The sequence below is a fragment of the Chiloscyllium plagiosum genome, unplaced genomic scaffold (assembly GCF_037043375.1).
Source record: "Chiloscyllium plagiosum isolate Xiang-an unplaced genomic scaffold, Cpla_swu_hap1 HiC_scaffold_31, whole genome shotgun sequence".
Classification (NCBI taxonomy): domain Eukaryota; kingdom Metazoa; phylum Chordata; class Chondrichthyes; order Orectolobiformes; family Hemiscylliidae; genus Chiloscyllium; species Chiloscyllium plagiosum.
In genome coordinates this window covers 16,702,880-16,728,844 of record NW_028270169.1, presented here as the reverse complement: position 1 = coordinate 16,728,844, position 25,965 = coordinate 16,702,880, and the positions used below count along the sequence as shown (strand labels likewise).

Here is a 25,965-nt window from a genome sequence, read left to right as displayed (position 1 = left end):
CTTAACATTATGGGCTACCATATTTACCATTTCATAGAACACAGATGGAACTGAATCATTCCTGTCTCTCAGAAGAAAGTTTTTGGCACTTTGCTCTCCAGCTCTGACAGCAGAATCCAGGGTAGCTGTAAGATAAAAGATTGTGCAAATTTAAAAAGGGAAAAGATTAACGCTGTGCATTTACTGATTAGCTTGGTTGTTTCTGAGAGTAATTAACAGCTTATTCACATTTAAATATTTACAATGTTCATTTGGAAAAAAGGACAAATAAAATGGCCTATATTTACAAATTGAGAAACAAGTAAGTACATAAATATCAATTCAATTTATACTAGCTGAAATGAATTAATTACATAAAAACTTTAAAAATGCTCAAACTATAAGCAGTCAATATTGGACACAAAGATATTTCAATATTCTAGGCTTTAGATACAGTTTTGTTTTAAGATAAGACGACACCGAAACTAACAATGCTCACCATTATAACAGGAAATTGAAAAACAACTTCTAGAATTCTCATATGAACAAGTAAATATGAAATCCAGAAATCACTGTCAGAGATATAACATTGCTCTACATGGTACACTCTTATAATCATCAATCTGCAGTAAAATAAACAATATGATGTGCACTAAGGTACTTGCACACTCTGATCATCCTTGGAATGTAAAAAACAATTCATAGCTCTCTACCCTGTAGTAAGCCATCTTCTTCAAACCCTATTCCCTGTCTCATCTATAAAGTTCTCATGGATGTTTTTCTGCCCGAGACTGAAATCATTCTTTTAGCCGCCCACCACTTTCCTCCCTTTCCGAAACCAATTGAGCTAAACAATCCCTAAGGAATCGGAAGAATGCTGTGAAACTTGAAAGGGCTCAGAAAAAATTTACAAGGATGTTGCCAGGATTGGAGGATTCGAGCTATAGGGAGAGGCTGAATAGGCTAGGCCTGTTTTCCCTAGAGCGTAGGAGGACGAGGGGTGACCTTATAGAGGTTTATAAAATCATGAGGGGCATGGATAGGCTAAATAGATAAGATCTGTTCCCTGGGGAGTCCAGAAGTAGAGGGCATAGGTTTAGGGTGAGAGGAGAAAGATATAAAAGGGACCTAAGGGACAACTTTTTCACACAAAGGGTGGTGTGTGTATAGAATGAGCTGCCAAAGGAAGTGGTGAAGACTAGTACAATTACAGCATTTAAGAGGCATCTGGATGGGTATATGAATAGGAAGCGTTTAGAGGGATATGGGCCAAGGGCTGGCAAATGGGACTAGATTAGGTTAGGATATGTGGTCGGCCTGGACGAGTTGGACCGAAGAGTCTGTGTCCATGCTGTACATTCCTATGACTCTAAATAGTTCTCAACTTGTGGGTAATGATCTCATCTGCCCTGCTCACCCAACCCCACACCCCGATGGAATCACAGAAAAAGCATTTCTGAGCTACCCCTCCTCTGAAAGGACAATGGTGACCATAAAGAGATTCTGTCTGGATAGTCCTGGATCCAATAAATCTATGCCCTCAAACAGCAAGATTCAGATACTGATAACTCACTCACCTTTGGAAGCACTTTAAACGGGGATTGTAATATAGTCTCAGGATGATCATGCACTTACTTCATGGAAGCAGAGGCAGGCAAGCACAACACAATTAATGATTGAAAAAGGGGAAAAAAAACAAAGTAGTCAGATGGCTTATCAAGGGAGGTGAGTGGCATTGATTTTGACCTCAAATCAGCTGAATGAGGTTCACAGAGAGTTTCCCTTTATAAGCTCTAGTGAGTTCTCTCATGCAACTCTCCACTGATCACTTCATTATGCATTCAACAAACCCCTATCCCATCTATTCGTGCTATTTTGTGCTCACTAGTAGTGGAAGTACTTGATGCTGCTGGGCCCTTCAGAACGCACACCTCTGACACCATAGTGTCAGCTAGAAATAGCCCTCCATTTCCTACCAGGCTGGTAACAGAGGTGGGAATGTAAGCCAGGTTCGGTCCCACCTCCCAGTCCCTGCTTTGAATGGGAAAATGCAGCCCTTCAGTGGCAGAAAAGATCCAGTTCTCTTTGCTATGATTTCTGTTTACTTCTTTCTCTCAGTTCACTATCAGTGCTGCCCATCTTCAAATCTATTACATATCCTCCACATTTTCTTCTCTACTTCCCCCTCACTTTATTGTGGTATAATATGGCATTTTACAATGCAATTTATTAGAGTAAATACAGTTACTTGCCACAGCTTCTGTAGAAGCAATTCACAGCAAGAGACAAATGGAATACAGAGATAGAATATGTATGCACTTAGCACAATTTACATTCACAGGTTGTCCTAAACATTTCACAACGAATGAATTACTTTGGAAGCATAGGTATGTTAGATAGGCATGTTCAATGATCAATTTTGTGCATAACAAGATCTATCAAACATCAATGAGATGAATTAATCTACTTTTCTGATGCCAGTTAAGGGATAAATGCTGTCCAGAATACTGGCAGAGTGCCTATCTCTTCGAATAATGCTATAAAATATTTTACTTTCAGTTGACAGAGCAGACAAGGTCTCTGCTAACATCAAATTCAAAAGATAGTGACTTCAACAATGTGGGTTTCCTTCAGGATTGCATTTAAATGCCAGCTCAAATTATGGAGATTGAAGCATAATCTTCTGAAACATAGCACATGGTTTCTCTAGTTAAGGGAGAGCCACAAGTAGAGGTTCTGCTTTAAATTAAGGAACTCCAGTCAGGAATTACTACCCTTTAAAAACTTACTAACTTTGTTTTTCATGAAAAGAGACTTAACTATCACCAATCTCATTAAAAATATAGAGAATACATATTAAAACCAGAATTAAAGCAGTATACTTTGTTAAAACAATTATAGATACTCAGAAACATCAAGAACTAAAGAGTCTTCACACTCATAAAATTACAAACAATAAAAATAAAATGAGTTAACCCAAGGCAATGTTTTTCAAAAAAGTCTTATTTTGAACTATGACTACCACTCATGATTCTAAATTGCCATTGTTGCACGATCTTTGGTATCATATAAAGTAGCTTGGTGAAGAATCACAGAATTTTTTTTACCTTCAGTTTTATTGATTTGTTTTCCCTTATTATAAACATAACAATCTGCAAATTTGTCAAATAACAGCAATTTCACTTAGCAGATATTCGCTGATTACATTTTTATTTAGCAATTCTCCGGTGGGTATAATTTCTCCATTCCAAACAAATTTAAAGTGTACAGTTAATAATACAATTGCTATTTTACTTAATTCCTTTCATCTATCTTCATTAGGTAAAACTGAAGTTACTGGTGAGAACAAACCAAATTAATACTAATGAAGTATGAGTAATCTAGTCATGAAAATCCAAAAGATTTAATAACACACATACAAATTTATTTTCCTAGTTCATTTTATTCTTTTTTATCATTCTGTCATTGGATTCAAAATTGCATTCTCTCACAATATAAAGTAGCATGAAAGTAGCATGAGTAAAGAGTATTTTTTGAGCAGGTTCACACAGATCTCTGCTTGCCTTTACTCTTGTCTGTGTGTTTAAAGTTATTTTTAGCTGAAAATGTGTTGCTGGAAAAGTGCAGCAGGTCAGGCAGCATCCAAGGAGCAGGAGAATCGACGTTTCGGGCATGAGCCCTTTTTCAGGAATGAGGAAAGTGTGCCAAGCAGGCTAAGATAAAAGGTAGGGAGGAAGGATTTGGGAGAGGGGCATTGGAAATGCGATAGGTGGAAGAAGGTTAAGGTGATGGTGATAGGCCAGAGTGGGGGTGGGGGCGGAGAGGTCAGGAAGAAGATGGCAGGTTAGGAAGGTGGTGCTGAGTTCGAGGGTTGGGACTGAGACAAGGTGGGGTGAGGGGAAATGAGGAAACTGGAGAAATCTGAGTTCATCCCTTGTGGTTGGAGGGTTCCTAGGTGGAAGATGAGGCGCTCTTCCTCCAGCCATCATGTTGCTATGGTCTGGCGATGGATGAGTCCAAGGACCTGCATGTCCTTGGTGGAGTGGGAGGGAGAGCTGAAGTGGTGAGTCACGGGGTGGTTGGGTTGGTTGGTCCGGGTGTCCCAGAGGTGTTCTCTGAAACGTTCCGCAAGTAGGCGGTCTGTCTCCCCAATATAGAGGATGCCACATCGGGTGCAGCGGATGCAATAAATGATGTGTGTGGAGGTGCAGGTGAATTTGTGGCAGATATGGAAGGATCCCTTGGGGCCTTGGAGGGAAGTAAGGGGGGAGGTGTGGGCACAAATTTTGCATTTCTTGCAGTTGCAGGGGAAGGTGCCGGGAGTGGAGGTTGGGTTGGTGGGGGGGTGTGGACCTGACGAGGGAGTAACGGAGGGAGTGGTCTTTTCGGAACTCTGATAGGGGAGGGGAGGGAAATATATCCCTGGTGGTGGGGTCCGTTTTGAGGTGGCGTAAATGACGACAGATGATACGTTGTATATGGAGGTTAGTGGGGTGGTAGGTGAGGACCAGTGGGGTTGTCCTGGTGGCGATTAGAGGGGCGGGGCTCAAGGGCGGAGGAGTGGGAAGTGGAGGAGATGAGGTGGAGAGCATCATCGATCACGTCTGGGGGGAAATTGCGGTCTTTGAAGGAGGAGGCCATCTGGGTTGTACGATATTGGAACTGTCCTCCTGGGAGTAGATGCGGCGGAGATGAAGGAATTGGGAATATTACGGTATTGGAACTGGTCCTCCTGGGAGCAGATGCGGCGAAGACGAAGGAATTGGGAATATAACAGTATTGGAACTGGTCCTCCTGGGAGCAGATGCGGCAGAGACGAAGGAATTGGGAATATATACAGTATTGGAACTGGTCCTCCTGGGAGCAGATGCGGCGGAGACGAAGGAATTGGGAATATCTACGGTATTGGAACTGGTCCTCCTGGGAGCAGATTCAGCAGAGACGAAGGAATTGGGAATATTACAGTATTGGAACTGGTCCTCCTGGGAGCAGATGCGGTGGAGACTAAGGAATTGGGAATATCTACGGTATTGGAACTGGTCCTCCTGGGAGCTGTACGGTACTGGAACTGGTCCTCCTGGGAGTAGAATACGGTATTGGAACTGGTCCTCCTGGGAGCAGAATATTTCCCTCCCCTCCCTATCAGCGTTCCGAAAAGACCACTCCCTCTGTGACTCCCTTGTCAGGTCCACACACCCCCACCAACCCAACCTCCACTTCCGGCACCTTCTCCTGCAACCACAAGAAATGCAAAACTTGCGGCCACACCTCTCCCTTACTTCCCTCCAAGGCCCCAAGGGATACTTCCATATCCGCCACAAATTCACCTGCACCTCCACACACATCATTTACTGCATCCGCTGCACCCGATGTGGCCTCCTCTATACTGGGGAGACAGGCCGCCTACTTGCGGAACGTTTCAGAGAACACCTCTGGGTCACCCGGACCAACCAACCCAACCATCCTGTGACTCAAAACTTCAACTCCCCCTCCTACTCCACCAAGGACATGGCAGGTCCTTGGACTCCTCCATCGCCAGACCATAGCAACACGACGGCTGGAGGAAGAGCGCCTCATCTTCCATCTAGGAACCCTCCAACCACAAGGGATGAACTCAAGATTTCTCCAGTTTCCTCATTTCCCCTCACCCCACCGTGTCTCAGCAACCCTCGAACTCAGCACCATCTTCCTAACCTGCAATCTTCTTCCTGACCTCTCTGCACCCACCCCCACTCCGGCCTATCACCCTCACTTTAACTTTCTTCCACCTATCGCATTTCCAACGCCCCTCCCCCAAGTCCCTCCTCCCTACCTTTTATCTTAGCCTGCTTGGCACACTTTCCTCATTCCTGAAAAAAGGCTCATGTCCGAAACGTCGATTCTCCTGCTCCTTGGATGCTGCCTGATCTGCTGTGCTTTTCCAGCAACACATTTTCAGCTCTGATCTCCAGCATCTGCAGTCCTCACTTTCTCCTAAAGTTATTTTTATTCTGGCTCATTGTTGTTGCTGTGCTGAGTTGCTGACCCCAAATCTTTTTCTTCAGCAAAGTTGGTTGCATTTATCTCAGTAACATCACCCATCTACACCACTGCTTCAGTTTATCTGTTGCTGAAATTCCCATCCATGCCTTTCTTATCTCTAGGCTCTATTCCAATTCTCCCCTGTCCTCAAGTGAAAAGTTCTCATTGTTATTTTGAAATTACTCCACAGTGACACTGCTGCCTATCTCCAATAATCATATAGACAAACCATTTACAATAAGTTTGGTTTTTGTGTGAAACACTATTTGAAACATTATTAAACATTGTATTGTTATTTTCCTGAAAGTCAGCTGGCAAAGGGTGAAACTGAAGCTAATTTTTGTGATTTTATAAGTATTGGAGTTATACAGTATAAGTATGCACCTCATAATTCAGCAACCAATTTCAGTCTGTATCTATATGTAGGCACAAGTAAATCCCAGTTATTGCTGACCAGCTGCATATCATTAAACACAATTAACAGTCAATTAAAATGTATGCATCTTGGGTCAATCCAAATTTAGTTATATAATTTTTTTTTCCTCCAACCTGATCTTGGACTAACTCAGAAGATACTTCAGCATTTCAACACAGATTCTAGAGATCACTGACACGTTACATTACAATGCTCTTGTCGGATCACTTTGTGCAGGGATATACATATCTCACGTATCTGCAAAGGATACAACTCAAGGATATTTTCTTAGTGCTCACTCACACTGCACTTGCTTGGACTCTCACAGAATCTTTGCTTTGCCTTGCCTTTTAGTACATTGCCACATCAGTTATAACATACAGGATCACAGCAACTCTGGCTCATCTTGTTTCGTAAAGGAGACAAAAAGTCAGGCAGCTCACTATGGTTGTCAGTACTGAACAGACAAAGGGTTAGACATTGCTCTAAGGCACCAGGCTACATCAATGACATATCTAAATCATGTGTCAGTAGCTTACATGGTAAATACACTATATGTGCGTCAACCAAATGGCCTAATCTGAAAGCCTAAAAGGAACTATACTTAATCAAGTGAAGAAGTACTATAGCCAGTCAGTAGGTGCTGCCACACTCAATCAACAGCATCATTCAATCTCAGTCCAAGTTAGGCCATAGTCATTTGGGTACTTGGGTAATCAGGGTATGAAAATCCATGCACTTTCAGACCGAGATTGGGCCTTGGTCAGTAATGCAGTTCAAGTCCAATCAGCCCAGTGCGTATAAATAAGTCTGTCAAGGAACTGTAGAAACATCAGTAAGGGGACTCAGCCCTGCTCAATTGAGGTTGTCCTCAAGTTAGTCCAGAGGATTAAGCCTTGGTAAAGTGGAGTTATCAGAGAGTAGTCCATACTGTGTCAGGGAAAGTGGGAAACTTAATTGTGGGGATTGGAGTTGTTACATTGAGGCACAGAGCAGATTATGACTGTGAAAGGTCAATTCTAAATGTAAGGGTGGGATCTAATATAGAATGGGAGGGTATGAGGCACTGTGGGAGGATTCTTGCAAGTCACCAACATTTTGGTTTCAATGGGGAAGGAGAGTAGTTAATTGTGTATGCATGGTAATACATGAGACCAGGGGTCGAGGAGGAATATAAGTGATATAGAGCGGCAATTGGTTGGATGGTAATATGGGGACCCTTAAAGCAGATGAGGTTGATAGAGACAGCTACACTAAAGGATACGAAGAGTTGGTGGGAGGGTGAGGGGGATATTGACATTCAGTTGGAGCCTGGAATTTACCCAGTAGTGCCATCTGGATAGCATGCATTTTCCACGAAACCTAAACTGTACAATATGGATGGAAATTTGCTGTGACTATATTCAGAGTAGGCAGAGCAACATTGTATTCTGCTTGCATGGGCAGAGTTGACACATTTGCACTACGAGACAGAGTTTTGTTGTGAATTGAGGATCCATCCTTAACTAAGTACATATTTCCTTGTAAGGCACACAGGTAATATGAATCTTTACCTCCAAAGACATGTGCACTCATGAATGATCACAGTCTCATCCACAACAAAGCCCAAAGTATGGAACATGTTTACAGGCAAGGACCTATTTACATAGCATCCACATCAATTTTGGACTCAGTGATCTCCTCACTACAGTGTTGACTTGGCTGCATTTGCGAACGTAAGTGATCAATGATTTGCAAAATTTGTTGCTATCCAGGACACTTTTCAGAGATGAGCAACACCATGCAACTATAATGTCTATACTCTTTTGGATATATGTAGAGGCTACTTAACACTGAGAGTAGCAAGGTAACCAGGTCCTCCAGCTAAATTGACAGTTGATTATATCATAATTTTAAAGTGCATATGTATTTACAGAATGTGGAGGTACCAGTGTTGGGCTGGGATGTACACGACACCAAGCTATAATCCAACAGGTTTATTTGAAATCACGAAGTTTTGGAGCGCCTCTCCTTCATACAGACTCACCCTCCGCAGCTGCAACCTCTCTGAGTCAGGGATCATAAGCAGGGGAAAGGTGAAGGCACATGGAATTTTCCTGAGAGGAGATTTTTGGCATGTCTGTTGTGGTTTCTCCACTGTCTGAGTGCCTGATGGCACCCTTCTTTGAAAGGAAGGGGTACTTGATTGAGAGTGAGGTCCCACACCAGCAATCACATCTCACCTCTTCATCACTTGCTGCTGATTCTGAACCACACTGCTGTGCACCATTTTCTCCCACAATGATCTCACTTCCGTCTTCCTTTTGTCTTAAAATGGCTAGAAGAACCATTAGTGGTGATGCAGGAATGGGAAAGGTGGTGAATTGTCCCACTGGGAATTGCAGAAGGCAAGAAAGGTTAGTACTTTGGAAGCACGAAGTCGGTGACACCATTGAGTGGAAATGCCGTATGGAATTATGAGAATGGGAGGTCTGTGGCCTTTTGGGGAAGGTGTTTGCAGTGGTAGGGCTAGAGTGAATATGAGGTAGCAGAGAGAAGATGATGGCATTTACCCTTGTGCATTGCAGAAGATCATTAATCTTTTTTCTACATTGCTGGGAATAGCACTGAACTGAGTGCTAACTCTGTCCAAACTGGCAACAATTGGTGTGTGGCCTTCTTTGGTGGTCCAAACGAAAGGAGATGATCCTTCTCTCCATCACCCCATCCACTAGGATCTCCAGGTCCCAGTTGGTGGACCTGCTTTACTTTCTCAGTCATGTCCTTAGTAATAACAGTAAAGTAGCATAATGCAAAAGCCAGTTTCTGGCTTACAATATTTGAAGTGCTGTGAAGTGGGGTTTCAACATTATGCCAGAAGTGTGTATGCCAGAAGGCCCCAGCAGTGGCAAGCACTTCCACCTTGTGAATTCAGGTTTAAATACCTTTCAGCCCAAAGTTTCTAGCTTCTGATAAATTTCAAAAAGTGTTGGGTAGGAACAGGTTTGATGTCCAGTTACAAATAACAAAGAATCTCTTGCAGGTAAGTTAGACTAGTCGAAAATTGTTTCTAGTTGATACCTGATAATGCCAACGGTCACTACAGGTCATAGTCTTTTCATTCAGATAATTTTATAGGTAAAATTCAGTTAGTTTCCATGCCCATAGTATGTTGTGCAATAATATTCAAACCAACACATAATAATAGTAGTATGTTAGCATATGTCATTACATCCGCTAATTCATACATTAAAATCAGGATTATTACACCAGGGTAAAAACAAGGACTGCAGATGCTGGAAACCAGATTCTAGATTAGAGTGGTGCTGGAAAAGCACAGCAGTTCAGGCAGCATCCGAGGAGCAGGAAAATTGACGTTTCGGGCAAAAGCCCTTCATTAGGAATAGAGCCATCTACTGTTGGATAAAAATTGTTTTATTCTGTCCCTTTTGAATGTCATATTACCTCCCTGACGTTAAAGCAGTAGGTTATCTTAAGAGGATCAATTCACTCATTTAGTTAGAGTGTACGCTCAATGACACAGTGTATGCTTAATCCCTGTTCTGGCTGTGTTAAATCTTGGGGCAGCTTCTGTTTCTTGCTCCACTGTAATAACATGACATTATAAAACCACAATTAACAACCCTCAGACAAAAAGCACACCAAATCAAGATTTGGAGATGCCGGTGTTGGACTGGGGTGTACAAAGTTAAAAATCACACAACACCAGGTTATAGTCCAACAGGTCTAATTGGAAGCACTAGCTTTCAGAGCGCCGCTTCTTTATCCTCCAATACAACCACCTGGTGAAGGAGCGGCACTCTGAAAGCTAGTGCTTCCAATTAAACCTGTTGGACTATAACCTGGTGTTGTGTGATTTTTAACCAAACCAAGAAACAGACAGAACAGCTGTTGGCCTGAATTTATGTTATTATAATTTTACATTAATTTACTTTATTTTTAAAAGACTGCTTCTGCTATTGGTCAGAAAATCAAAGACTAACAATACTCTGATAATGTAGAGTAAAGGATTAACACTCTAATACGTAAGTAGTAAGCTATCAGTCATGATGCTAGAGATCAAATGATGGAGAGAGTCTAAAGATGTTACTGTGTAGACCTTGTGCCAAGTTTAAGAGTATATAGGGCTCACAGAATGCTCAACAAACAACCACTTTTAAAAGTCCTGAGACTTCAACAATCTCTTTTAAGCAATATAGAATATCCAATATTTTCCAAGGGTAACACTGTAATAAAATATGGTGACACCAAGTAAGACCCAGCAACTGCGTGAAAAATCACCAAATGAACAGCTCAGTGCCTGAGAAACAGCCAATACTACTGTGATGATGACAACAAAACAACAAGGAAAGCAAGCTTGAAATAGGGAAAGCAACAGAAAAGACCTTATCATTATCAAAATCTTTTGAGCACATGGAAGACTCACAACAAGCTGAGAAGTGGCAGAACCAGTACAGGAGATTTACTAGATATAGAAGTTCTTCAGGGTTGGGAACCAAATCAAATAAAGGCCACATTGTGGGAACATAGTGGATGAGGTTTTAGCAAACTGGAGATAAATGGAGAAACTGCTACTTACAAAAAAAGGTTATTGGAGCTGTTGATACGCAATCAGTATTTGGCAAAATACAACTGTAAAGACAGTAATACTTAGATTAGATTACCTACAGTATGGAAACAGGCCCTTCGGCCCAACAAGTCTATATTGACCCTCTGAAAAGTAACCCATTCCCCTTACCCTGAATTTACATCTAACATTATGGGCAATTTAGCATGGTCAATTCACCTAACCTGCACATCTTTGGACTGTGGGAGGAAACTGGAGCACCCAGAGGAAACCCATCCAGACACAGGGAGAAAGTGCTAACTCCACACAGACAGTCGCCCAAGGCTGGAATCGAACCCTGGTCCCTGTGAGACAGCAGTGTTAACCACTGAGCCACCGTGCCGCAAAAATAGCCAGGGGAGAGTGTAGCTTCATTTACCGAACAGTTGTATCATTAAGCAGAAAAGAGAATACAGGACTAAAAGCTGACCTAATTAGAGCTTGGATCATGCCAGACTTTAGAAGAAATCCAACTGGATTTCTTACAAGTGAAAGAGGATTTGATTTTAAAAGTGGTGAAAGTAACAGGACAAGCTGAATCAAGGAAGCAGACTAAAGTCTTTATTTGAGGCAATAGTGAGGAAATTTGGAAAACACTGTTTCAGACAGTACAATATGTTAGGCATAAAAGTGAAAATGCACTAAAGTTGAAGTGTGAAGAAAGAGCCCTGGATGCCATTATACAGTGTTCAGTGTAGTGGGAAGAAACTGCACCAGAGTGATGACTGTCCTGTTAAAAATGCAGAATACGGTGCCTGAAGAAAGTTTCAAAATGGCCAGTTAGTCTGACATTATGAAATTATTTTAACCCCAGAAAGAAAAACCCATAGGAAAGGCCAATATTCAAAAGATTGAACAATGAGACAGCAATGAAATAACATTCTTAAGACAATTAAGAAAGTCAAAAGGGACATATGGGAATGCTGACATAGAAGTAAATGAGCACAAATTAATTTTAAATTTGATATTGAGACAAGTGTATAAATCCTCTAAGATACAGTAAAATGGCTGAATAAAAAGACACTCCAGCCATCCACCCTCTTAACTCTAGAAACTGGGAGCTGTCCAACTAAAACAAAAAGGACGACTGACTGTGAGACTGTATTCAGCAAGTTATTATATGTGATTAAAATGTTCTATACTGAACTTTCACTGATCTCAACCTGATTTACAAGGTTGATAAAGTGAACTACTGGGAAAATTGAGACAGTTTCAGAACTGCACTCTCATATTTGCAGAGTGATCTATGGAAGCAAAGGACAGTTTACTACATAACAAAAAGTGAAGATGCCAAACCAATTTGTCTGATCATACCTGCACCCCTTTTTGAACAAAATGCAGCATGTAATTGAGACAATTCACCAATGAATGATTTCACCAGTGACAAAGCCAACTGTGTCTGGAGTGAAACCAGTTTCAAAATTGAATTAATTAGTAATTTGTGTGAATATTACACAACTACATAAAGATTCAGACAGAAATCCACTCAATGGCATCAATGAATGGCACAGTTAGCCAACAGACACCATTTTCACCAAATGTAATGCAAACTGTACTTTCTGGCAACTCCCACTGCAGGAGATAAATAAACTCTTCGTAATGTTTATCACATTTGAATAGCATGACTAACCGTTTACCCACCTGCATTACTTTTGCATCTGAAATATGCCAAAGGACAATGGCAAACATCTTAGAATGATTAAAAGACATGCATGATATTCTAATTGGTGATTCAACCAAAACCAAATACAAATAAAGAGTTAGAGCAGTACTAAAAACATAAACTAACATTAAACAAAAAATGTGCGATCTCACAATCTATTATCAAGTTCTTGGGAGTAGTTGTTCAAGCAACAGGTATTATAACAGACTCGCAGAAGACCAAAGCGGTCAAAGAGTTTCCCTCACCAAGAGATTCATGGGAATGGTCAAACAAATGGACAAATGTTTACCACATCTTTCACAAATCCACCACTGAAACAACTCCTCAGACAGGAGGAATGAAAATTCGCATGTCCTTTGAGAAAATAAAGGGAATGATTCTCATTAGAAATTCTTTCTCATTATTACCCTGAACTATCAACCATTTAAGTAACTGATGCATTAAACTGGTCTAGGGTAGTGCTATCCCAAATCCAGAAAAATGGAAGATGAAGACTAGTTTACTGTGCTGTAGCTTGTTAACAGAAACAGAAGCAAAGTACATTGTGATCAAAAACAATGTACTAACATACAAAAATAATTTGATTATGTTTTACAGATGTAATTTGCCATTGAACAAGACCATAAGTCTTTGGTCACTTGGTTGAAATCCAACAAAATTGCAAAACAGCCATTAATGATGCAAAGATTAATGAGATATGACTTTATAGTAGAATACATTTGGTGAAAGTAACAAACTACAGTAAATATATTGTCAAGTATGCCAGTTGAATAACCAGAGCAAGGAAACAAGAACTTTATCAAAGGAAAGAAGTGTTCATATATGAAGATGTTTTCATATATTTGACTACCAGGTACTTGCCTGCAACAGGTATGAAGCTACAAGCGCAGAATAATGACAAGGTGATGAAATTTTGTTCATACAATAAACATATTCTGCTCTGAATTGGGGCAAGATATAGAATAAAGGGCTAATAATCAAAAATGCAAATAATGAGTTGTCATTAGCCAATGCTGGCATTTATTGACTATCCATAGTTGACAATAGACAATAGGTGCAGGTGTAGGCCATTCAGCCCTTTGAGTCTGCACCGCCATTCAATATGATCATGTCTGATCATTCCTAATCAGTATCCTCTTCCTCCATTTGAGAAGGTAACAGTGAGTTGCCTTCTTGAACTGCTGCAGTCCATTTGCTATTGGTACACTCACAATGTTGTCAAGAGAGAGTGAGTTCAAGGATGTTGACCCAACAACACTGAAGGAACGGTGGTGTATTTACAAGTCAAGGTTGTGAGTGGCTTTGAGGGAAACTTGCACTTGGTGGTGTTTTCCTTGTCCTTTGTGAAGGTAGTTGGTGTAGCTTTGGAAGAAGTCTAAGGATCCTTAGTACATTTCTGCAGTGCATTTCATAGATGGTACACATAGTTGCTACTGAGCAGTGATAGGAGAGGGAATAAATCTTTGGGGTGTAATGCTGGTCAAACTGGCTGCTTTTACCTGGATGTTGTTAAGTTTCTTGAATATTGTTGGAGGCTTACTCAACCAATCAAGTAGCACCTTAAAGCATCTACCTCCACCACCTCAGACTATAGAGGTTCAAGATAGTGGCTCATAACTTTTTCAGGACAATTAAGAATACTGGTCTGGCCTATGATGCCCATACCCTGTGAACAAATATAATAAGTTATCCCATAAACATCTATAATTAGCACAGAAAGCTCCTAGTTTCTGTTCTCCACCAACTCTAATTCCTCAGTGCATAGTACATGGGTACTTAGTCAGCAGAAACCTTAATCTCAAATAAGTTTACACACATTGACAGGAGGTTTGAAAAAGAAAAATGGCAATTCCTTTTAATTTACTAAAGAAGATTGCATAAGAGTTATTTGAACAAATTTAGAAATGCATACAGTTTAGCATTACACTTATCAGTCCAAGTGCACCTTTATCTAGACCAATAGGCTGTTTAGTTTTGTAGATGCTGCATTGTTTGGTTTCTCAACTTTAATATTTTTGCATATTAATTTGATGTATGCAGTCTTCAGGATGAGCAAATAGTCTTTAAATTCTAGCATCACAATGAGACAGACTATCCATCTGATTCATACTAATTACAATAAAATCATGGTCTATGCATGGAGATATTAAACTTTGATTCAAGCACAGCTCAAAAGCTCAGTACATTAATTTGCTAACACACTTTAGATGCCTGATTACACTCTATACATTCACCTTTCTGGTGAATTCAGATTAAAATTCAAATGATTAACTGTTTTTTTTTGGCACAAATGATTGCAACTGGTCTATTTTTGCCCAGCATTTATATAATCCATATTTCAAAATAAAATTTATACAGAAACTAGTCATGCTAGTTTGACTAGAATGAAAAGTAAATCCACATACATACCAATGACTTCAAATAGCAATGCACATTTGTGGTTATACTGAGTCCAGTGTTTCATGCCTTCTATAGTTGTGGTCACAATACGTAATGAATTATCCGGCTGCAGAACTCTCATGGGTACTGGTTTTGACTTCTGTTTATTCAAAAAGAGGTAAAGGTTCAGCATATGCACCAGCACAGAAATGTTCCTGAATAGAGAATGTAATAAACTTACTGAAACAAAATTTCTATTCCATTATTTCTAATTTTGGAAAGAGTGATAGCCAAATTTTGTTGATATGAAGGGGTTGGAAACCCACAGATTGGCATATAGGGTTTAACGGGCCATGGAGGTTGTGTTTGGGGTTGCATGCCTTGTCAAGGGGGTTTTGGGGGGATATACACTGGCAGAGGGCCATGAACTTAGTTTGAGTAGCATACTTTGGCACAAAAGACATGAGGAGCAATGGGGTTAACTGGAGAGTGCATACATTGGCATAGCTGAAATGAAAGGGCCATCAAGGATTGTTTGGAGAGGGTTACCTTGGTATGGGGGCAAGAGGAGCTATACAGCATGTTTCAATGAACATACTGCCATGAGGGAATGAGGGGCATGACTGGGCATTGAGTACATAGAGAGGTATATGGGAATGAGGGATGGACAGCCTGTTTGCATTCTAACTGGGAATAAGTCTCAGTGCATTGAGGTGGACCTTTTAAATAGCCGATCTCTGTAGCCAGTAGTCTCTGTAGCTGCTTCCATTAATTGGCCCAATTTCAGTTGCAGCTTTCGCTCACCATGATGATTGAATCTTCCTCAGCACATCTTTCCAAGCTGGGAATTTTACCAACTCCTGCTGCCTGCTTTGAGGATGCAAGTTCAAGCTCGAATCCCAGCCCTCTGCCAATGCTAATTTCTAATCAATCATTTGACAGTGTACAAGAGCCAAGTTGGAAAAACATGTATTTTGTATCCAATTGTCCACAAAGATTTTTGTTGAAAGATCCTTTCAGTATTGAGTATTCCTGGACACCACCTTCCACCACTCACCCATCTAAACTATGACATCATATTCACAATATGAAAGTACTGCAAGTCAAGACTGCTATATTAACTCTTAAGAAAATAGGTATTTGCTCATAGATATCACTGAGATATCTCTATATTTTTTAAAATCTCCCCTCTCTTGAACAAGGCTGGACTCACCTGGCGCTCATCAGTCGTGTGGGTCTACTACTCTTAGCACTTGTCCATGAGTAGTCCCTTCTTAAAAATGGGAATTGCACTCCTCTGCCACTTTGCAACAAACCCACCTCCAGTCAACATTGAATTTGTTCACTCCAAGACCCATACAAAGTTTTATAGATCCCAATTTGAGAATCATTTTCTAGATTACTGGACCTCAAAGAGTTCCTGCAGCACAATAAATGTTCGATCATTATTCAAATTTACATTTCTCCTCGTAGGTTATCTGATCTTGTTTGCCCTATATTTTCATTTTAATTTGCATTCTTGTCACACACAGTAAATTCAAATTTCCAAAACCAAATTCAAAAAAGACTAACTAGTTTGACATTGAATTTAGGAACATACCTGGTCAATTACATCACATGGATTACTTTCAAACTGGCTTTCAAAAAATGGATTTGGCTGGCCAGTACGTTTACTGTTTGTTGAACTTTGAGAGGAATTCTTGGGCCACTGATGTGATTGCTCAGAAGATTTTGTCTGCACTTTGTACGATTCAGATGGCACACACGATCTGAAAGTACTTGCTATTTTTGTTTGAATATGATTATTCCCACTAGAAGTACATTCCTTTCTTTCATTCATGATAGATCTAGTATTTTCTTTCCAAGTATTTCCAGTCTGTGGTCTAGCATCCGTGCTAAAATTTAAACAATTCAAGTCAGTAGAGTGTAACATAAGCATTATACATATATTTCCAGTAAAATGCAATCAAATTTAAATTTGCCAAAGAAAAACATGATCTTGAAAAGGTTTCAGAGGCATCTCAAAACAATCTTTGTGTGTTCGGCATACAAAAATCAATGTGACTTTGCTTTACACAGAATACTAAATAAACAAACAGAGGAACCATTGACTAACTAGAAAATTACACAATGTAACTAACCGTCCAAGAACAAAGCTGAAGCAAAATAAGCAAAGCTCAAGCCTTAAGTCCAAAGTATACTCAACCAATAAATGCAACAACGCTCTGATGAAAGAAGGAAAAATAAAAGGCAATTTTCTGTAGTACAGTATCACACTTCCACTAGCTTTCTCAAAATGCCAGTGATAAAAGCTGCACCTTTCTCAATAATATTTGTCTTTGCAGGCTTCTCTCCATTTTTGTTCTTTCACACCAGTCTTTTTAATATATTGCCAAACTTCTGTTCTGTTGCCACTCACAAGAAAGTGCCTGAAACACTTTTTCTTTACATTTTGCTTTTCTTAAGATATCTATTTCCATCTTCCTTTAAAGGATAAGAGAGGTTATATGCATCAACTATATTCTACAATTCTGTGGCATATTAGAAAGTTATCACATTGAAAATTAAAAAGCTCGAAATAGCCAACATTTGGGGAGAGAGTAAGAGTTAGCAGCCAGGATTTAAGCAGCCCCTAGAAGGTGAGAAGGCGGCTCAGAGTTGTCAAAAACGTGAGAGCTCCATTGGATTAGCTGCCCAATGCAGTCCTGATGATGTCAGGATATTTTACCGATAGCAGGACCATGACGAGACTGCCCAGCCAAAGGAGGCAGATAGCTGATTTACATGGCCCCAGATTGGGCCATGTGATGTTGTGTTGGCAATCTTTCACCACGTGAAAAGCTTGCCAGCTAAATGGAAATAGCTTTCCAGAAATAGCCAAGCAAAATGTCAATTAATATCTTCTATCCTTATGGGCCAAAGGGGTCCCTGGCAGGGAACACATAGAAAAATACAGCACAGAACAGGCCCTTTGGCCCACGATGTTGTGCTGAGATTTAATCCTAATGTAAAATAGGACAACCTATGCACCCCTCAACTCACTGCTATCCATGTGCATGTCCAGCAATCGCTTAAATGTGCCCAATGACTCTGCTTCCACCACCACCACTGGTAACGCATTCCATGCATTCACAACTGTCTGTGTAAAAATCCTATCTCTGACGTCTCCTTTATACCTTCCTCTTAATATCTTCAAACTATGACTTCTCGTACCAGTCAATCCTGCCCTGGGGAAAAGTCTCTGGCTAATGACTCTATCTATTCCTCTCATTATTTTGTACACGTCTATCAGGTCTCCTGTCTTCCTCCTTCTCTCCAGAGAGAAAAGTCCGAGCCTATTCAATCTTTCTTCATAAGGCAAGCTCTCCAGTCCAGGCAGCATCCTGGTAAACCTTCTTTGCACCCTCTCCAAAACCTCTGTATCTTTCCTATAGTAGGGCGACCAGAACTAAACACAATATTCCAAGTGTGGCCTCACCAGGGACTTGTAGAGCTGCAGCAAAACCTTACGGCTTTTAAACTCTATCTCCCTGTTGATGAAAGCCAAAACACCATATGCTTTCTTAACAACCCTATCCACTTGGGTGGCAACTTTTGAGGGATCTATGTACTTGCACACCCAGATCCCTCTGTTCCTCCACACGGCCAAGAATCCTGTCTTTAATCCTATATTCAGCATTCGAGTTTGACCTATCAAAATGCATCACTTCTCATTTATCCAGGTTGAACTCCATCTGCCATTTCTCAGCCCAGCTCTGCATTCTGCCTATGTCGCGCTGCAGCCTGCAGTAGCCCTCTATACTATCGACAAAACCTCCAACCTTTGTGTCATCTGCAAATTTACTAACCCACCCTCAACCTCCTCATTCAAGTCATTTATAAAAACTACAAAGAGCAGAGGCCCAAGTACAGAGCCCTGCGGGACCCCACTCAACATATCCTCCAGGCAGAATACTTTCCACCTACAACCACTCTCTGCCTTCTGTCAGCCAGCCAATTCTGAATCCAGATAGCCAAATCTCCCTGTATCCCATACTTCCTGACTTTATGAATGAGCCTATCATGGGGAACCCTAACAAATGCCTTGCTGAAATCTACATACACCACATCCACTGCTCGACCATCATCGACCTGCCTTGACACCTCCTCAAAGAACTCAATAAGATTTGTGAGGCATGACCTGCCCCTCACAAAGCCATGCTGACTGCCTTTAATCACACTATGCTTTGCCAAATAGTCATAAATTCTATCCCTCAGAATTCTTTCCAAGACTTTGCTGACCACAGATGTAAGACTGACTGGTCTGTAATTGCCAGCGATTTCCCTATTACCCTCCTTGAAAAGAGGAACAACATTTGCCTCCTTTCAATCCTCCGGTACATCTCCCGTGGAGAGTGAGGACGCAAATATCGCCAGCAGCTTCGCAAGATTCTTTTTTGCTTCCTGGAGCAGCCTAGGACAGCCTAGACAGCATCCACAGCCCCAATGACCTCACTAAAGGAATTTTGCTTCCAACATCAACAGGGGAATACAGTTTCTTTCAATAAAACATTCTGCACCGACTTCCTGTAGCCCTGATATTTGCAATTCTAGGCAGTAAGCCCCTCACTCATTGGTGTTTCAGAATTTCCAGCCCTGTGATTGGGTTAATAACATGAACAACTTACCTGCTTTCCACAACTGGATAATATCCAAAGAAATGCTGAGCAGGTTCTGATGTCAGTGTTTGCATGATTGAAACATAATTTTTATGATGGGGTCCTGATGCCCACTCAAAATTCAGCCCAACATTTCAGGTCAATGACCTATCAGTCCTTTACATAGCATTAAAAAAAATCTAAAATACAGGTGTGAAGTAGCAGTTTAGATGTTTATTTGTCATAAATAACTACCATTGATGATTAGCACTTCAGTTCCTACATGTTGGGCACAGATTGGGTTGGGTATCACCCCTTTGCTGGGGTGCGCTGCATCACCTACTGCTTACAGCTTGGCCAGTACATCATGGAAAACCCTGATAGGCATTATACGCAAATTAGAGCATGTAGGTCCATTAAATGAATTTGAGTATAATTTTACACTAATGAATTTCTGAGCTGCAAGGGGGAGCCTGTGCAAACACCCAACTTGTACCAAAAATCCAGAAATACTCTCCCAGTATTTTAGAGAACCTGTAATGAATTCGTATAGAAATTATCTGTGAACATGCTCACTGATGACCTGGCAAAACAAACATTTTTAACCTTGACTTGGTTGTACCACTTTTCCCCAAATTACAAACTGTATGGTAGATCCCAGCTTTATAGCTACTTCTAATGTACGTATCAGTTTATGAACTGGTGTCAGATGATGAAGATTTTTCAATGCCGTTATGTTGGTCTTCCTCTTTGTGCAGATATTGGTTATTTAACATCTGAAGCAGAAATTTAGAAGAGGGAAAGTTGGTGTGAGAGGAGCAGCATCTACAGCTTGTTCAGCATGCCAGTTCTCAAGTTGAGAATGCAGTAGGATTTAAGAAGGGTTTTAAAAGCAGGAACAAACTAACATTCTCGGTGTTTTCAGCAATATTAGATTACATTGGTTCAGGAATAAGACGGACAGCAGTAGCAATGATACACAACTGGCTGAGGGATAGGAAACAAAGTAATGGTTATCAATTACTTTTCAGATGAGAAGATGGCTTGTGGTGGAGTTCCCCAAGGTGCAGAATTAGGACACTTAATTTTCTGAACTTAGTCTCTATTGCACTAATATCATTCTTAACTGACCGAACCATTCCTCCATCTTTTCCTGGTTTCTGAATGGCAAAGATGCTGTGAGTATCAAAAAAGGTGCAAAGTGAGTGAGTACTAAGGAAACAACAACCACGATGTACACCCTTGCCTGATGCATGTGTGCCTATCCCTGCAAGGTAGCCTGGCAGCGCACTATAATGTATGATGTTGGTGCCCTTCAATACTGCACTTCAGAGAGCAACAGAAGTACTGAACTGCAGTCCACGCGAGCTGGAGATGTACCACAATGATGTGGTCCAATGCCAACATCCATGGACAAAGGATGCAGGCAGTCATTGTCCATATAGTGTGTGCTGGATTGTTCAGGGATGCTGGCCAAGATGGTGACTCTGAGGAGTAAGTGGCGAGTTGCAGCTACCAGATACCCATTTAGAACTTTGATGTCTCTCCACTACCTTGTAAGATAACAAACTGCACACAAATGAGGTGTGATTAGGCAATAATGAGGTAGTAATCAGGCAAATTGGCCACTCACCACTCACTAACAAGATTCCCATGGAGTCAAAAACTTTGGGTAGAAAATCAGACTTCTTTTTTGATGTTGACTACCTTATTTTCCATTCTTACCATATCTACCAATTGCCCAGATTATGCAGAGGCTGGGTAAAATACATCCAAAAATTCTTGCTCTTTGTCCCTCCTCTGACAGTCTATTTCTTATTTCCCGTATTAACACCTTTCTCTTTGACCCTGTCTCTACTCTTTGACTTACCATGTCTTCTCAAATTTGATTCTTGCATCCGGTATTTAATTAAAAAACCTCTCTACTTCCCTAATTATATGGTTGACAAAAGCCTTGCCCCATCATGATTCAGGTGCGATTGTCCCGTTGAAACAGATCCCACTTTTCCCAGTACTGGTGCCAGTGATATATGAAGCAGAATCCACTTCTTAAACACTTGACTGTGGGTTAGGCATTCATCTCACTAATTTGATTTAACATATACTAATTTGCATGTGGGTCAGGTAGTAATGCAGAGATTATGACCCTTCAGGTCTGTTTCTTAATTTGGTGCTTCACATCTCATACTGGTTATGCAGGACCTCTTTGTTTCAATTGCCTATGTTACTGGCACCTACAAGGACAACATTGATTGGATCCTCGCCTTCACACTGCAAGTTCCTCTCCAAGTTTATATCTCAAACCTTGGCAGTTATCAGAGTCATCTGGACTCTCACTTTTTGCTGCAAAGAAAGTTTTCAATGCCCCTCATTATATTTCTGCTACTATTCTTGCATTCTTTTTTACTCTCGCCCTCTTGAATGGCTTCCTGTATAACATTTCCGTCGTCAATTAGCTCACCATCCTGCAGGCCTCACAATCATCCAAATAAATTGAAAGAACTGCAAACCTGTTAAAATATTGTAAAGGCAGAAGCTCCTGTGCTCTTTGGGTCCCCTTACTCTCAGTCACAATTTCCTATCTCTCAGCACTGACCAAAATAGACAGCCTAACCCCTGATGTGTGACTGCCTTCTAATACAAAGAATCCAATTAATATTCTCTGTCCCTGATGCATTGCATTATCTGCAGTTCAGCCTTAGCTCAGGCTGTTCGAATGTCAAACATTTGTCACAAGTATTTGCTCTGGACCAAACCAACATCTAGGAATTTTCATGTACTACAGCTGTGACAAATCGCTTGCCCTGCCACCCTTAAAGTGCTCTAAGTAATTATTTTATTCAGTTTATATTTAGTTCTGTTTTTATATTACCTGACCTTACCAATAGATATTGTTTTGAACTGCAAGATACTACACCTTCACCATTTACAAGACACTCATCGTATAAGCAGCATCTTTTCTTGCAGCAAACTAAGAATCAGTTCCTGAGGCTGTGATGTTTGTCTTTACTTCTTGTTTTTCTAGAAAAGCACAGCAGGTGAGGCAGCATCCGAGGTGCAGGAAAATCGCCGTTTCGGGCAAAAGCCCTTCCTGATGAAGGAAATGTTGATTTTCCTGCTCCTCGGATACTGCCTGACCTGCTGTGCTTTTCCAGCACCACTCTAATCTAGACTCTGATCTCCAGCACCTGCAGTCCTCACTTTTGCCTTCTTGTTTTTCTGACCTATGGTTATACTATGCATACCTGTAATGTAACATTTTTCTTCATTTCTCTGTTCTGTAATTAAGGATTGTACCTATGTATTCTGTACCTAAGATGATGCCATGTGTTGGGTGACACTGTTACACTGTACCTAATCTTATAACTGAAGAAGCTGTACCTAGGTACCTTTGTATCCAAGATGACACTGTAAGTAGTTACTTTTTACTGTATGCTTTTGAGTACGTGACAATAAAGCTAATTCAATTCAACTGAAAAGGCTGACAAAAAAGCAAAAGCAACACAACAGTTCTTGCCCTTGCTCTCTGAACTCCCTTAATCCTTTAACTCTGGAAAACTAAGTCACACTCAGTGGCTAAATCACACTACATTGGCTAGTTTTATGTGCTCCTTAAACAAAGGCCTATCTGTCTCATTTAATGATGACACAGTCCCACCTAGTTCTTAATTAAATTGCTCTTTCACTGGAAGCCTTGTTACAACCCTACTTAAGGCAAACAACTATAGAATTTAAAGTGTAGATTTCAGTTTAATAACTAGACTTTATCAACAACTGCACACTCAGGCATAGATCAAACTGAGTTTGCTAGGTGAATTTATATTTCTTTTCATATCCAGATGTGCTCTCATACACAACTGAAAGGCTTTTTTACATCATCAAATCACACATAGTATTTTTTCATCTATTAATAACAACCAGTAAATCACCTGTATTTGGCTGAATTTATATTCTCTTAAAACAAAAGGCTGAGCTGATTGATTAATGAAATTCCAGTTTCATTTAGTCCTTAATTAAGTTACTCTTTCACTAGAAGCCTTGCCACAATGCAGCTTAAGTCTGGCAGCTACAGCACTTGAATTGTAGATTTCTGTTTAATACCTACTATAAACTACAAATTAATTTAGATTTGTAGAGAAGAAAAGTACAGATTTTCTTAGCCAACAACTGCATGCACTCAGTCCTTGTAAGCGGAGTGTCACGCTCTTTGCAATGTGGGAGGTGGTGTGATAGCAGGAGATGTCATGTGAAGATGCATTCAATGAGCTCATTAGGCTTCTAATGGCATGGCTTTCAAATTTCCAGTGCCAAATGCTGGGAATTGACCTCTTTAACCGTCAATTTCATTCCTCTCTGAAGGTTCACCCCTTGAGAGCAAACCATGCTCCCCGACCCAAATAAGAAGACTATTGTTAGCCAGTTTAGCCCACTCAGTTCATTCATTCCCCAAAGAGATGCAGTGTATGATCTTACAAATAGCAGAAGAAACATAACTTTTTGCTATCATTAAGAGCATATTAAGATGGTAAACCTTCAAAACATTACTTCTATCAGGTGAAAAAAAAATTTCCAACCCCCACTGTAACTGAAAGACAAGTACATCTGAATGGAAACACAGAAGAAAAATGAATAAAAAGCTAAATAAACTACGTTATACAATCTACTTACTTCCAACCTGTTCTTTTGCTTTGTTCTGCAGTGTTAGATCCACCAGAAAACTGCCTCTGTACCTGACTTTGTTGCCGTGGAGGTACCTGTTGCTGAAGCTGACTGGAAAATGAATTTTTTATATACTTATTGTTTAAACTATATTTTATATTAGCCAGAATAGTACAGCTTTCACTGTTTCATAATCACATGATTAGCAGTCTGCAGTATGTCACTGTCTGGTATTACACCCTCACCAAAAAATGGAAAACTAGCAGAAATATCGATGATTGTGTACAATATCAAAAATATCATACTTGCATTTTACCAAAACATCACTGCATCTCACATTTCAGACAACATTGCTAAGCTTATTTTGTGCTATATAATATTCTTTGAATTCATTGAGTCTATTACTATTTTATATCTTGCTATGTGTTCTCATATTTAAATAATGCAATGGAATCTAAATATTAGAGAAGACTGTAGTGCACAGAGTACAACTTTTATGAAAATTCTCTGTTGATGCAAAATAATGCTTCAAAACAAATGTCCACCATCTTTTTAAAAATAATTTAACAACCTCTTACTGTCACATGATATTTATGTCATGCAGGTTCCCAAATTGGCATTCATGTCATATTGTATGATACTATCAGTTTCTAACCCCATTAAGATGCAAATAAATTTAATTATAGTTTTCAGAACAAAGCAAATTAATACTGGCAACAGGCTAGGATAACGTTATAGAGCCACTTGAGATCGCAGGCTGAATTTTCCCAGTTCTATTGTGCAGGTTTGGGGGCTGCACCAGGGTGTCTCAACATTGTGTTCTGACCGCTGAGGATCTTCCACGGTTTTTTTCTAATCAACCTGTTTAGAGATGTTATTACACATCTGTGAGACAGGTGTGACTTGAACTGGCTGTCCTGGTCCAAAGGTAGGAACACTACCACAGCACCAAAAGAAGGCCCTGAGGATCTTCCACAGGTGTAGACTGGGATTAGGATCAGCTATCTGCCCCACTAAAGCTGAGAGCAAATTAATTTAAAGCCCCAATTAGAAGTTATTTTTCAACTCATTCACGTTTTTGCCACTAGCAGAGCTGTAGCCCCAGCCCCTGCCATCCACATACATCATGCAAAGGCTACCAGCTCAATGGAAGTAACCTCAATTCCAAAGGTGAGGGGATAATGAGAATTAACCTAAGAGATTCCAAGTCCCAGTCATGGAGTTGTGGGCAAGAGGACTAAACAATTCATCCAAAGTGATCACACCATGGTTCATTAGATGTAACAGCTTTGGCCCTTATAAAGTTTGCTTCCACATTTCCAAAGGTGCCTCCAGGTTAATGAGTCTCATAGTCCACAAATAACCTGAGCAGCACTGCTGTCAACAAATATGGGCTTGGGACTCTCCAACCCAGAGACTCCCAGCCTCATTCCTGATGAAGGGCTCTGGCTCGAAACGTCAATTTTGCTGCTCCTCTGATGCTGTCTGACCTGCGTGCTTTTCCAGCAACAGACACTCAACCAGTATTTAGTAACCTTAACACAATGTCCCACCTGCTATACTCAAAACTTTGAGCAAAAAGACAAGCCTGCTAAACACCTTCTTA

The 25,965-nt window shown here is 40.5% G+C and overlaps 1 protein-coding gene across 1 annotated transcript in view; it reads right to left on the bottom strand.

Moving 5' to 3' along the window:
- The window catches only part of spata22 (spermatogenesis associated 22), a 70,744-nt gene that overhangs the window by 11,080 nt on the left and 33,699 nt on the right, over nucleotides 1-25,965 (bottom strand). Inside the window, exons 5-8 of the mRNA XM_087977085.1 lie at nucleotides 24,369-24,470; nucleotides 16,664-16,958; nucleotides 15,094-15,223; nucleotides 28-125 (exon numbers count right to left, since the gene is read on the bottom strand). Coding sequence (XP_087833211.1) covers nucleotides 28-125; nucleotides 15,094-15,223; nucleotides 16,664-16,958; nucleotides 24,369-24,470 — 625 coding nt within the window. The remainder of the gene's footprint in view (nucleotides 1-27; nucleotides 126-15,093; nucleotides 15,224-16,663; nucleotides 16,959-24,368; nucleotides 24,471-25,965) is intronic.